At 38.9% G+C, this 13,897-nt stretch overlaps 1 protein-coding gene and 1 non-coding gene across 5 annotated transcripts in view; one reads left to right on the forward strand and one right to left on the reverse strand.

Annotated features, from left to right (window-relative positions):
- FMN1 (formin 1) overlaps positions 1–13,897 on the reverse strand; it is a 386,235-nt gene that overhangs the window by 120,767 nt on the left and 251,571 nt on the right. For all 4 annotated transcript variants that reach the window (XM_073012011.1, XM_038009790.2, XM_038009795.2 and 1 more), the window contains 3 exons: positions 13,009–13,155; positions 11,871–11,930; positions 771–891 (listed from right to left, as the gene is read on the reverse strand). In XM_073012011.1, coding sequence (XP_072868112.1) covers positions 771–891; positions 11,871–11,930; positions 13,009–13,155 — 328 coding nt within the window. The remainder of the gene's footprint in view (positions 1–770; positions 892–11,870; positions 11,931–13,008; positions 13,156–13,897) is intronic.
- On the forward strand, positions 7,934–8,038 carry LOC119628217 (small nucleolar RNA U13). The gene has a single exon (XR_005244521.1). It is a non-coding gene; the product is annotated as a small nucleolar RNA U13 (small nucleolar RNA).

Below are 13,897 nucleotides of genomic sequence, written 5' to 3' on the forward strand. Positions count from 1 at the left end.
TGAAAACACAAGACTCTAGAAATGCCAAAGGAAAATTCCTGCCCAAGTGAGACATATTTTCACCTTTTAAAAAAGCCAAAAAGGGGCTTTCAGCATTTTCTTTTGAATAATTAAAAATGCAAATTAAACTAAAATGGAATGTTTACTGTGGGCCTTACCATCATTATTAGACTCATATATAAACCAAACATACAGGAACATGTATGTGTGTATGTGTGTAACATGTGTGTGATATATATACTTAAAGCAGCAGAGTAAACTAGCTAATGTGTGAGTTCTAGAAACAAGAAACTAGAAAATGTGTGAGTTCTAATTGGATAGACTTGATTAGACTTGATCAGAGTGCAGTAAATCTGTCTCTTACTGGCTGTGTGAACATAACTTCTCTAAGCCTCATTTCTCTCATCCGTAAAATGGGGCTGGTGTAGTTCCAGCTTATTAAGATTGTTATATGACACAACAGGAAGCATCCAGTAAATGGTTACTGCTATTATCATTAATAATGTTATAACTACTAAATGTTAGAAAACGTAGATATAACAAGATATGGATATAAGAAACAAATGATCGACACGAATGAAAGAGAAGAATTTGAAAATACGGTGCCTCTACACACTGTGTAGACTCAGAAAGTTTCGTGAAAGCTGTGGTGTACCGTCACTGAACTCTGCACCAATCCCACTCTATGAGCCAGACCTAAATAATCCTCTTCAAACATTTTTAAAAAGTAGTCTTAGCTATCATCATAATAACAGAACAGTTCCTACTACCTTCTAGTTGCCTCTTCAGTTTTCTCAAATCTTTTATGAGGTCTTCAAACTTGACTTGGGAGGCCAGAAAGAAATCCTGTGGTTCCGGCAGGGGGAAAACACTCTTTTCTGTTCCAGCTTCCTAAGAGATATGGTAAACAAAAGTACATTATACTTCCCAATTGTCACTGTCAGTTGAAATTCCAAAGCATCAGTGAGAGGATAAAAAAAAAAAAAGCTTCTTTATTAGATGTCTGAATAAGAATCACAGCAATGCTCCTCTGCTATTCCTAAATTTGGACTTGTGACTTTGAAGTGCTTTCTTGTCTTTCACAGTATCTTTTTGGACTTATCGGCAATGAGGTCGGCTATGGCACGGGCCACGTTCTATTTTGCCTCATGAATCAAAGAGAAAATTGTCAGGTCTGTCCTGATCTTGGACGCTCTACTCCCATGAAAAATGGAACAGGGGAACACATGAAAGTACTTACATTTGAAGTCCCCGTTTGATTTACACATGCTAGCAATTAGACAAGTCATCTTTGGGGTATGCCAATGGGTGTGAATCAGAAGGTGCTGGATAAGAAGGCACTGCAATGGAAGATATAAACACCCTCCCATCACCTTTCCTCACCTTCCTCTGTGACTTAAAGCTCTTCTGTGTGTATTATGCATGACCAAATTCTTTGTATATGGGTGTATATACACATATACACTGTGTTTTTTGTTGTTTTTTTTTTGAGATAGGGCCTTGCTTTGTCACCCAAGCTTGAGTGCACTGACACAATCATGGTTCACTGCAGCCTTGACCTCCCAGGCCCAGGTGATCCTTCTAGTTCAGCCTATTAGCTGGGACCACCGGTACGTGCCACCATATCCAGCTAATTTTTAATTTTTTGTAGACACGGGGTCTCACCATGTTGCCCAAGCTGGTCTCTAACTCCTGGGCTCAAGCGATCCTCCAGCCTTGGCTTCCCCAAAACTCTTCATATATTTGAAAAGTTTTTGCAAATGTTGTTGGGCTTACCTTAGGAGACTGAGGGCAGGGAGGGGTATAGTTTTAACAAGCTCCACTGCTATACCTGATAGAGGACTCTCAGCTGAGAAACGTCTTGAAGGACAAAAGCTTCAGGCACAATGAAACATAAGCTGAACCTCAAATATCTTTTCCAGACTAGCTAGCTTTCTCCCTGAGTTGTTTAACGTACGTTTTGTATCTTGCATGTCTTAGGCAGTCTTCAATTATGTCTCTCTCCGCACAGGCTACTTTGCCAGTTTTCCTTCACATTCCATCTTCCCTACTGCCATTAGGACTAATTCCAAACTCTAAAACTGCTTTACAAGGCACTTTATGATCTGGCCTCTGTCTACATCTCTGGCCTCATTTCTACCTTCTCCCTATCTCCAACTCCCTCTAGACCTTCATGAAATAGACCACGATCTCTGGCTTCTAGGCCTTTGTCTATAAAACGGTCCCTTTCTGACCCTTCCCTAGTGCCTCCTTACACTTCCTTGTTCATACTCATCTTGTAAGTCTTAAAACAAACGTCCTTCCTTAAAGATTTCCCCTAACCCCCAGCACGTGGGTGTTTCTCCCCTGTTCCCCACAGGCTTATGACGCTTATATTATCACAGCATTTATCACCATTAATTTTTTTACCATAAGTTATTGGGGTACAGGGGGTATTTGGTTGCATGAGTAAGTTCTTTAGTGGTGATTTGTGAGATTTTAGTTCACCCATCACCCAAGCAATATACACTGCACCCTCTTTGTAGAATTTTATCCCTCATCCCCCTCCCACTCTTATCCCCAAGTTCCCACAGTCCACTGTACCATTCCTATGCCTTTGCATCCTCAGAGCTTAGCTCCCACATATCAGTGAGAACATACGATGTTTGCTTTTCCCTTCCTGAGTTACTTCACTTAGAATAATATTCTCCAATCTCATCCGGGTCGCCGAAAATGTTGTTAATTCATTCCTTTTTATGGCTGAGTAGTATTCCATTGTATATATATATCACAGCTTCTTTCCCACTTTGATTGATGGACATTTGGATTGGTTCCATGATTTGCAATTGTGAACTGCACTGCTATAAACGTGCGTGTCCAAGTATCTTTTTCATGTAATGACCTATTTTCCTCCGGGTAGATACCCAGTAGTGGGATTGCTGGATCAAATGGTAGTTCTACTTTCAGTTCTTTAAGGAGTCTCCACACTGTTTTCCATACTGACTGTACAAGTTTACATTCCCACCAGCAGTGTAGAAGTGTTCCCTGATCACTGCATCCATGTCAACATCTGTTTTTTGATTATGGCCATTCTTGCAGGAATAAGGTGGTATCACATTGTGGTTTTGATTTGCATTTCCCTGATCATTAGTGATGTTGAGCATTTCTTCATATGTTTGCTGGTCATTTGTATATCTTCTTTTGAGAATTGTCTATTCATGTACTTAGCCCACTTATTGATCAGATTGTTTTTTTCTTACTGATTTGAGTTCATTGTAGATTCTGGATATTAGTCCTTTGTCAGACGTATACATTGTGAAGATTTTCTTCCACTCTGTGGGTTGTCTGTTTCTTTTGCTGACTGTTCCTTTTGAGGGGCAAAAGCTCTTCAGTTTAAGTCCCAACTACTTATCTTTGTTTTTATTGCATTTGCTTTTGGGTTCTTGGTCATGAAACCTTTGCCTAAGCCAACATCAAGAAGGGTTTTTCCACTGTTATCTTCTAGAATTTTTAGTTTCAAGTCTTAGATTTAAGTCCTTAATCCATCTTGAGTTGATTTTTGTATGAGGTGAGAGATGAGGATCCGGTTTCGTTCTCCTACACATGGCTAGCCAATTATCCCAGCAACATTTGTTGAAAAGGGTGTCCTTCTCCCACTTTATGTTTTTGTTCGCTTTGTCGAAGATCAGTTGGCTGTAAGTATTTGGGTTTATTTCTGGTTTCTCTATTCTGTTCCACATAGAATTCCATCCCTATTCTATTCTATGTGCCTATTTTTATACCAGTACTACACTGTTTTGGTGACTATGGCCTTATAGTATGGCTTGACATCAGGTAGTGTGATGCCTCCAAATTTCTTCTTTTTGCTTAGCCTTGCTCTGGCTATGTGGGCTCTTTTTTGGTTCCATATGAATTTTAGAATTGTTTTTTCTTTTTTTTGAGATGGAGTCTTGCTCTGTCGCCCAGGCTGGAGTGCAGTGGCACGATCTCGGCTCATTGCAAGCTCCGCCCCCCGGGTTCACACTATTCTCCTGCCTCAGCCTCCCGAGTAGCTGGGACCACAGGTGCCCGCCACCACACCCAGCTAATTTTTTTTTTTTTTTTTTTTTTTTTTAATTTTTAGTGGAGACAGGGTTTCACCATGTTAGCCATGATGGTCTCGATCTCCTGACCTCGAGATCCGCCCGCTTCGGCCTCCCAAAGTGCTGGGATTACAGGCGTGAGCCACTGTGCCCGGCCTAGAGTTGTTTTTTCTAATTCTGTTAAGAATGATGGTGGTGTTTTGATGAGGATTGCACTAAATTTGTAGATTGCTTTTGGCAGTATGGTCATTTTCACAATATTGATTCTACCCATCAATGAGCATGGGATATATTTCCATTTGTTACTGTTGTCTATGATTTCTTTCAGCAATATTTTATAGTTTTCCTTGTGGAGGTCTTTTGACTCCTTAGGTATATTACTAAGTGTCTCTCTGTGTGTGTGTGTGTGTGTGTGTGTGTGTGTGTGTGTGTGTATATATTTGCAGTTATTGTAAAAGGGGTTGAATTCTTGATTTGATTCTCTGCTTGGTCACTGTTGGTGTATAGAAGAGCTACTGATTTGTGTACATTAATCTTGTATCCGGAAACTTTGCTGAATTCTTTTATCAGTTCTAGGAGCTTTCTGGAGGAGTCTTTAGGGTTTTCAAGGTAAACAATCATATCGTCAGCCAACAGTGATAGTTTGACCTCCTCTTTACTGATCTGGATACCCTTTATTTCTTTCTCTTGTTTAATTGCTCTGGTTAGGGCTTCCAGTACTATGTTGAAGAGGAGTGATGTGAGTGGGCATCCTTGTCTTGTTACAGTTCTCAGAGGGAATGCTTTCAACTTTTCCCCATTCAATACTATGTTGGCAGGGGGCTTGTCATAGATGGCTTTTATTACATTAAGATACGTCCCCTGTATGCAGATTTTGCTGAGAGTTTTAATCATAAAGTGATGCTGGATTTTGTTGAATGCTTTTTCTGCATCTATTGATATGATCATGTGATTTTTGTTCTTAATTCTGTTTATGTGGTGTGTCACATTTATTAAATTGCATATGTTAAACCATCCCTGCATCCCTGGTATGAAACCCACTTGATCATGGTGGATTATCTTTTTGATATATTGTTGGATTCGGTTAGCTAGCATTTTGTTAAGGATTTTACCATCTATGTTCAACAAGGGTATCAGTCTGTAGTTTTCGTTTTTGGTTATGTCCTTTCCTGATTTTGGTATCAGGGTGACACTGGCTTCATAAAATGAATTAGGGAGCGTTCCCTCTTTCTCTATCTTGTGGAATAGGGTCAAAAGGATTGGTACCAATTCTTCTTTGAATGTCTGGTAGAATTCTGCTGTGAATCCACCTGGTCCTGGACCTTTTTTTGTTGGTAATTTTTAAATTATCATTTCATTCTTGCTGCTTGTTATTGGTCTCTTCACGGTATCTAATTCTTCCTGACTTAAGATAGGAGGATTGTATTTTTCCAGGAATTTATCCATCTTTTCTAGGTATTCTAGTTTATGTATCACCATTAATTTTTAAATTGCCATGTTATCTTGTACATCTTCCCCACTAGACTCTAAACACCTCAGAGGCAGAAACTGTGTCTTGTTCTTGGTATAGTAAACAACATCTGGCATATCAACAAGCTTTATTTTTGGTTGATGGGCACTACTACAGAGGGCCTATAAAACATGGTTCTGAGATGTATGTACCTTTAGCAGGAGACATCTAATTTATCACTATGTTTTCTTGTGGTTTCAGGAATCCTCTTGACCCTTCCTCCTTAAGGTCACTAGCTTCATTAGGGATGCTAGGAAATGGTAGTTTTCTTCATTTTATTAGACACAATATACTTTTTTCCTCCCATCTTCATATACTTATTTTACTACTTTAAAACAGAAGCAGTACTCTCGTCTGAGTGCCAAGATGGAACAACATCTAAGATCCTCACTACGAAGCTCCATGCTAATCTACACTAGAAGAACTCAGACATAGTATTTCCTTCTATTTTTCAAAACTTTATCAGATTCAGTCTTGGTTTTGATTGTGTGTGTGTGTGTGTGTGTGTGTGTGTGCATGCACGCTAGAAAAAGAGGAACGTATGTTGCTGAACGTATCAGGCTGGTAGCAGCTCTTATGAACGCTGCTTAATTAGAGTTCAAACGGCATGACTCTACATGGGTTTCTCTAAATTTCACAGACCAAGACTTGGACCAAAAACCAGGCATGAGAAGAAGGAAGCGGGGAGCAGGAGTCACCTTTCTCTAGCTAATTGCTCATCACCACTAACCACAGAAATCATCACTTAGGCTCCTAGAGGAAAGGGCTAGTTTCATAAATCACATAATTCTACACTTTTGTTGAGTGAAATGCATTTTGCACAGTAAAAGCCAGAAAAGCACCACACTAATGTGGGCTTATTTTTTCTAGACTGGGCCATCCCATGTTTGAAACTGTTCTCATTGTAAGATTTTCCCTCTGTGAAGTTGATTCCATTGGGTTCAGCTCTTTTCAACCACAACTATATTCCACAGGCAAATTTCAGCCTTCCCACACGATGCATCTGACTTGGCTGAGGTAGGCACTACCATGCCAACCTAGGGTTAGAAATGTCACCCTCAAAGATTCTTCAGGATAACTCTTCTGCCACACTAGTACCTGCTGTCAAAACCTAGGGTACGTGCTTATGTGCCTGCTGCAGCTTAATTTCCTGAAGCTAAACACACTTTCCTCACTCCACCAGAAAACAGCTCTCATCTCCTCATACCTAGTTCTCTACAGATGCCACTTGAATTCCACATTTGTGAATATTAACATTACATCCAGTTCAGCAAGTTTTATCAGACACCTGTATTACAAACAATAAAAAAGAGACAACGGCCAGGCATGGTGGCTCGCGCCTGTAATCTCAGCACTTTGGGAGGCCAAGGTGGGTGGATCACTTGAGGTCAGGAGTTCGAGACCAGCCTGGCCAACATAGTGAAACTCCGTTTCTATTAAAAATACAAAAAAACTAGCTGGGCGTGGTGGTGCACGCCTGTAGTCCCAGCTACTCGGGAGGCTGAGGCACAAGAATTGCTTGAACCTGAGTGGCGGAGGTTGCAGCGAGCCGACTGCATCACTGCACTGCAGCCTGGGCAACAGAGCACGACTCCATCTCAAACAAAAAAAAAAAAAAAAAAAAAAAGAGAGACAGAGCGAGAGACAACAATGAATTCTGAACCTCAAGAACCAATGTCAAGATAATAGGTAATTCCTCATAAACACATACAAGGCAGAATAAGAGGCATCTTGAGAGAGATTCAAATAAAGTAATTCCAGGCTTCAAAGCTGAGGGCTTCAAAGCCTTCCTTCAAAGATCAGGATGTTAGCAACGACCTCATAGAAAGGTCATGTAAGATCAGACTAAGTTATTTTTCACTGCATCTTTTTTCCCCTTTTACAAAAGGGATACATGTTCATTATGTTTAGTAATGGAAAGACAGAAGACAGTAAAGAAAACCCCTTACAATCCTAACATCCAGAAAGAAACATTTTAATGTATTTTTTTTCAGGTTTTTCTGTGTGATTGTGTGTATTTATATTTATCTATTACATATTGGGTACTATACTGGATGTTATTTTGAAACACATGCTTGTAAATTAAAAACAGATCAAAAATATTTTCTAATACCACTACATTCTCTCCTATACACTCTCCACGGGAGTATATTATTCCAGTGTGTGACTCTAGAACAATTTATTTGACCTTGGTCTCTATCATTGTACACCTACTAAACTTTTTCCAATATTTTGCTATTATAAGCTATTATAAGTAAATAGTCATTAAATCCTTAGTTGTTTTCTTAGGGTAGAAATTTCTTTAAAAGTTACACATATTTCTAGGACTTTTGATACAGAAAGGTGGAAAACCTTGCTTTGGATCCTTTTGTAGTTCATGAGTGTGATAGACTGGGTGTTCGTATGCATGTGTGAGATGCGCCACCATCGAACCTTGTTATGATATGGACACATTACCTGTCTGACATGAAGAAAAAAGAAAAGGAAAAAATGAAAAAATGGGGGAAAAAGGAAATCAAAAAGAGAAAAACAAACAAACAAAACCCCCCCACAACCTTGCCTGCCCATAAAGCATGTATGTATAAATTAGGAAAATGTGTTCCCTGTAGATGGGAACAGCTTTCTGGGCAAACAGCTCAACAAGCACATGGCATCTTTATGTGAATTTGTTTTAAGTGTGCCCTTTATAGGATATAATTTGGTGAATCAATGGCAGGCTAGATATGAGTCCCATTTGACTTAGAGATCTTAAACACAGAATAACCTGATTTACCATATATGACAGTCCTGAGAAAGGTTTGATCAATTTACAGTGCTAATTCTATATATCCAGTTGGCAATTTATGTCTTCTATATGTATTTTGTAAATTGCCTGTGATATATTTTGCCATTCTTTTAAAATAAGGAAGAAAGTTTTTTTTCTTGTTAATTCTCAAGAGTTCATTGTCTATTATGTTGTAAACATTTTCCCAGTATGTTATTTTGATTTTGGTTTTAAGTCATTTTTGAGATAGTAAAGTATTTTTAAATTGTAATTAGGAATTAAAGTTTTTTAGTTTTATGCATTGAAAGTTATTCTCACCTTTTATGGTTTCTGCCTTAGACTGAACACTTTGAAAGGAGTTTGCTACTTCAAAATCAGTATTTACCTACACTTTTGTCATGTCTTACTGATTTTATTTTTCGTTTATTTCTCCACTTAACTCTTTTGTTCTTTAAAACTTTGCTCTGGTCTCTGGTCTGAGGTCTAGGAGATAACTGAATTTCTTCTTCTTCCCAATTACGTGAAATTTCTCTGTTATCACATATTTATTTAGATCCGTTTCTGAGACTTCTTTTTCATGTTCTTCAAGATTTTTGATGTTATTCTACCCTTCTACACTTTTAATTATTATAGCTCTATAATATATTAGAATATGTAAATGAATGATTCTGTCTTCATTTTTAAATCCTGGTCAAATTTTTGCCGAATTATTTTTATATATAATATTTAAAATTATTTTGTCAACTCCTAAGGTTGATTAGAATTTTGACTGGTACTTCCAACAGAGGACATAGTGCCACTGCTTATTGTAAAAAATAAAACAAAAAACCCCCATATAACATGGTATCTATTCTCTTAAATTTTTAAGTGTACAGTATTGTTAGCCATAAGGCACATTGTTGTACAAATCTCTAGAACTTTTTCATCTTACATGACTGAAACTTCATATCTTCAATTCTCCATTTCCCCACTCCCCCATCATTCATTCTACTTTCTGTTCCTTTTGGTTTGACTACTATAGACACTCATGTAAGTGGGATCAGGCAGTATGTGCCCTTCTGTGACCGGATTATATTCACTTCGCATAATGTCTTCAAGGCTGACCCATATTGCAGCATATGACAGAAGTTACTTCTTCTTTATGGTTGAATAATATCCCCTAGTACATATACGCATTTTCTTTACCTATTCATCTACTGACAGACATTTAGATTGTTTCCAAATCTTAGCTATTGTGAACAAGGTTTCAATGAATATGAGAGGGCAAATGTCTCTTTGAGATCCTAGTTTCAATTATTTTGGACAAATACCCAGAAATGAGATTGTCTGATCATATGGTAGTTCTATTTTTAATTTTTTGAGGAAATTCCCTACTGTTTTCCATAGCAGCTCCACCATTTTATATTCCCACCAATGGTACTGACTGGTTCCACTTTTTCTACATCCTTGTCAACATTTGCTATTTTCCGTGTGGTAGGGTTTGGGTTTTGGTTTTGGTTTTGATTAACAGCCATCGTAAAAGGCATAATGGGATATCTCACTGTGGTTTTGATTTGCATGTCCCTGAACGATTAGTGATGTTGGCACCTGTTGGCTATTTGTTGTCTTATTTGGAGAAATGTCTGTTCAAGCCCATTACCCAATTTTTAAAAATTAGGTTCTTCTTTTCTTCACTCTATGTTTTTAAATTTTATGACTTTCAGTAAAATTACATAAATTTATTCACAAAGGTCTGTACTTTTCTGGTTAAGTCTGTAACACATATATTGGTAATGCTACTGGGAAATTTTTCCCAAAAGATCTTTAAATTTATTATTTCCAGAGAGGAGTAATGAGAAAAAAGGGAAGTTTTATAAAAAGGCTAGAGACAAAGATACTTTCAGTTAGGGAGAACATCAGAAGTAAAAAACACATTAGTTAAGAAAGCACAGGGTGTGTGTGGAAAACATCAGGTCTTGAGTTGGATCACAGAATACGTGTAGAGGGAAAGTAATAAAAGCAAGGTTGTAAAAGATTGGAATTAAATTGGTAGAGTCTTAATTCACTTGAAAATGGGGAGCCACTTCTGTTTTGAGTAGAAAAACAGTATGATCAGAGCTGTGTAAAGAGGGTGTGGGATGGCCTAGAGTGGTAGAACCTAGAGATAGAGCTGAGCTGGAAAGCAACCGAAATTCTCCAGGTGAGTGATCTTAAAACCTGGGTAAGCTGAGGTCTGCAGGAAAACAAAACAAAACAAAACAAGGAAGGACATCAGAAACAAACTCAGTGGAAGGACAGAGAGGAGCCAGAGGAGGACAAGGTTTCATGCCTGAATGACCAAAAACTATCAAAAACTACGATATTCTCAACAGAAATCAGGGAAAAGTTTGGGGAGGTGAAAACGATGAGCCTGGCTATAGGTATAGTGCCCCACCAGGAGGGTAGAAGACAGTATTATGGAGTTCATCAGGGCCTCACTTGTCTTCTGGATGAAACTGTAGGCCTATTGAAAGGCCCTGGGATCTTTACTACTCTTCCCTCGATGCCTAGGAACAATTCTGCTTACATGGATGGTTAGGCAGGAGTCCTGACAGCATTTACTTTGAGACTTTTACCATTCATATTGATTGCTGTATTTCTTTTTTTTTTTTTTTTTTTTTTTTTTTGAGACGGCGTCTCGCTCTGTCGCCCAGGCTGGAGTGCAGTGGCACAATCTCGGCTCACTGCAAGCTCCGCTCCGCCTCCCGGGTTCACGCCATTCTCCTGCCTCAGCTTCCCAAGTAGCTGGGACTACAGGCGCACGCTACCACGCCCGGCTAATTTTTTGTAATTTTAGTAGAGACGGGGTTTCACCATGTTAGCCAGGATGGTCTCGAACTCCTGACCTCGTGATCCACCCGCCTCGGCCTCCCAAAGTGCTGGGATTACAGACGTGAGCCACTGCGCCCGGCCGATTGCTGTATTTCTTAACGTCTTACAACAGCACCTCTTTCTTCTCAAAATTACAACTTCTTGTTCTCCATTTAACAAAAAGGAATAAAATAGAAAATTCTGCTCAGATGGACTCACACAGAAACGTTTGTTTCTAATTGCAAAAGGCCTCTAAGCAGAAAAGAAGGATTTTTCAAATTCTACATCTTCAGCCTGTTCATAGATTCGTTACTGATAAAACATTGGATATTACTGAGTCTTAACTTTCCTATTTTGCTCTGTATCATCCAAACACAGTTTCAACTATAACCAATTACTGAGTGGATCTAGATTCCACAGAGAACCTCACAATCTGGCCATAAAGCACTGGGACAACTAGGGGTCTCTCTGAAGCTGTGTTACACAGTCGATTGAGACTCCGTAGATTTACACCACTGAATAACGCTTCTCTCCATAAGTCAACTAAACTCTCTTGGTTTCAGTGTGCTCATCTGTAAAACAAGCTGGAGAGTTCTCATATTCTATGTTGGGCTTGCAATTCATCCATCCATCTATCCATCATCCAACATATGAATGTCAACTATGGGTAAGAGTTGAAAGTTTTCCACGTAATGCCATTTCTTACCTGATCATAGTAACGCAGGTAATACTTAACAACGTAGTCCACCAGATTAATCCCGTTATCCTAGGTTTAAAAGAGAAATATACATGAAAATCATTCCCATGAAACTGTCATGTGACATGGTTGAGAGATGAAAATCTCAGGTTGAGAAACTTCTGATTTGTGAAAACTGGCTTTCTCTTCGATGCTGGCAGGTTTCCCTTCCTCTGCTTTATCCCATCCATTTATTATGCCGGCTACATAAAGAAATGACACTACCCTGTTTGGGGAACAAACAAACAGAGGATCCCTCAAACTTCTGAAATAATGGCTAAAACAAACAAAAAACATTGTCTCCTTGTATTTTCTGGCATAAAGCCAAGACAGGCGGGGGCAGGGAGTGCTGAAGGGAACCAGGGCCTAGAACAGAAAAGCACCCCTCCCTTCCCATCTTCCAAAAAATGTGTGTTCTTAATGGTGTGAAAAACCATCCAGGCCAGCTTAAGTGGAGCGCCACGCCACTGTATGACCCCGGGATGCTGCGGGGGGAGCAGGCCCTCCCACAAGGCAGCCTTTGTGTCCTGTTCACTGAGGTTTAATTCTAATTTGCCTGTGTGTTTCCCCTCCCTGCACCCCCGCTCCCCATGGGACGCCTAGATATGGGCTGGTTGTTTCTAAAGAGGTAGCTCCGCAGGGGTGTGGAGCCAAGGGATAACCAGGCTCAGAGAGCTCGACAGTAGACCCCAGCCCAATTGTTGTGGCAAAAAATTGGTGATTCAACATGGCTCTGCCATTCAGGAATGAGTATACTACTAGTAGCCAACACTAAACCCAAAGAGCCTCTAGCCTTTGCAGGATCCTGGTGCTGTATGCTATCTGTTTTGTTCTCTCACTGAGTAGCAGCTCAATACCTAGTTGTGTATGTCAGAGCACACGAAGATGGGAATTGGGTCACTGAAAATAAGGTCTAATGTGAAAAAAAACCTCTTCATTCAAAAGTGAAAAGAAACAAACAAAAAAAAAACGCACGCTCTAATATAAATGATTGATGTTAAGGGGAGGAGAGAGATAAACGGAACAATCTGGAATACGTTTTTTAAAATTAAAGGTAAAGAAAGAAAATAACGGCAGATCATGGAAACTTATTACGAAAAATAGATACCCGACTTTTGACGTCCTTGAGTTTGGGCAGAATTTCTAAGCTATATCCATCGGCTTGTCCCCGAGTCCTATTTCCTCCGTTCATATAATTTCCAAAAGCCAGAATCAGAGCTAAAATATCCTTCACACTCTTCATGTGCAGCAAGCCCTGTGATGGCAAACACCAATTATTACGAAGCTGAACGCCAAATGTACCCATGTTCATTCAGTAACAAATATTTACCAAGTGCTCAGTAGGCTGTCGGGAGGCTTGGTACCAACAGAATTAACAGTTGGTGAAATGAAAAACACACTTTACTAAGCCGTAAAGTGTCTTTACAAACACATTAACAGCCATTTTTTCTACCCACTCAACAAATTAATTATAAACAGTACATGTTTTAACACATGAGGATTAACTATTGGTTTTATATTTTCATTTCAGCTAGTTTAATTTTTAATACTTATTTTAAAGTAGAAGTTGTAAAAAAGGAGTTGGTATATATAGTAAGGCTTAACCTTTGAGGACTTCTAGGTAGAAAGGGGTTTACCTTTTGAGGATGTATTTCAGGACTATTTATCTATATAACCAATACAGTTAAATGCAGAGCAGATATAGAAAAAGTATGTTCTTCTTTATCCCTGGATATAATTTTCAGAGGTAAACTGCAATAATGCATTTAAGGCAGTAGGCCATCTTTAATAAATTTATTAAACTCACATTTATTAAGTGCTTGTTCTATGTCTATTTAACTTTTACAATTTCAACCTGCTTAGGATTTTCTTTGGCTCCCTGTCTCATTTGTTTGTCCTTTTATTTATTTTTTACTTCAATTACAATTTTCCAATTGAAACTTCTTTTCTTTATAGTCTTAATTCACATTTTATCCCCCTTTATTTCAGGGTAAAAA

Source organism: Chlorocebus sabaeus, chromosome 26 (assembly GCF_047675955.1).
Source record: "Chlorocebus sabaeus isolate Y175 chromosome 26, mChlSab1.0.hap1, whole genome shotgun sequence".
NCBI lineage: Eukaryota > Metazoa > Chordata > Mammalia > Primates > Cercopithecidae > Chlorocebus > Chlorocebus sabaeus.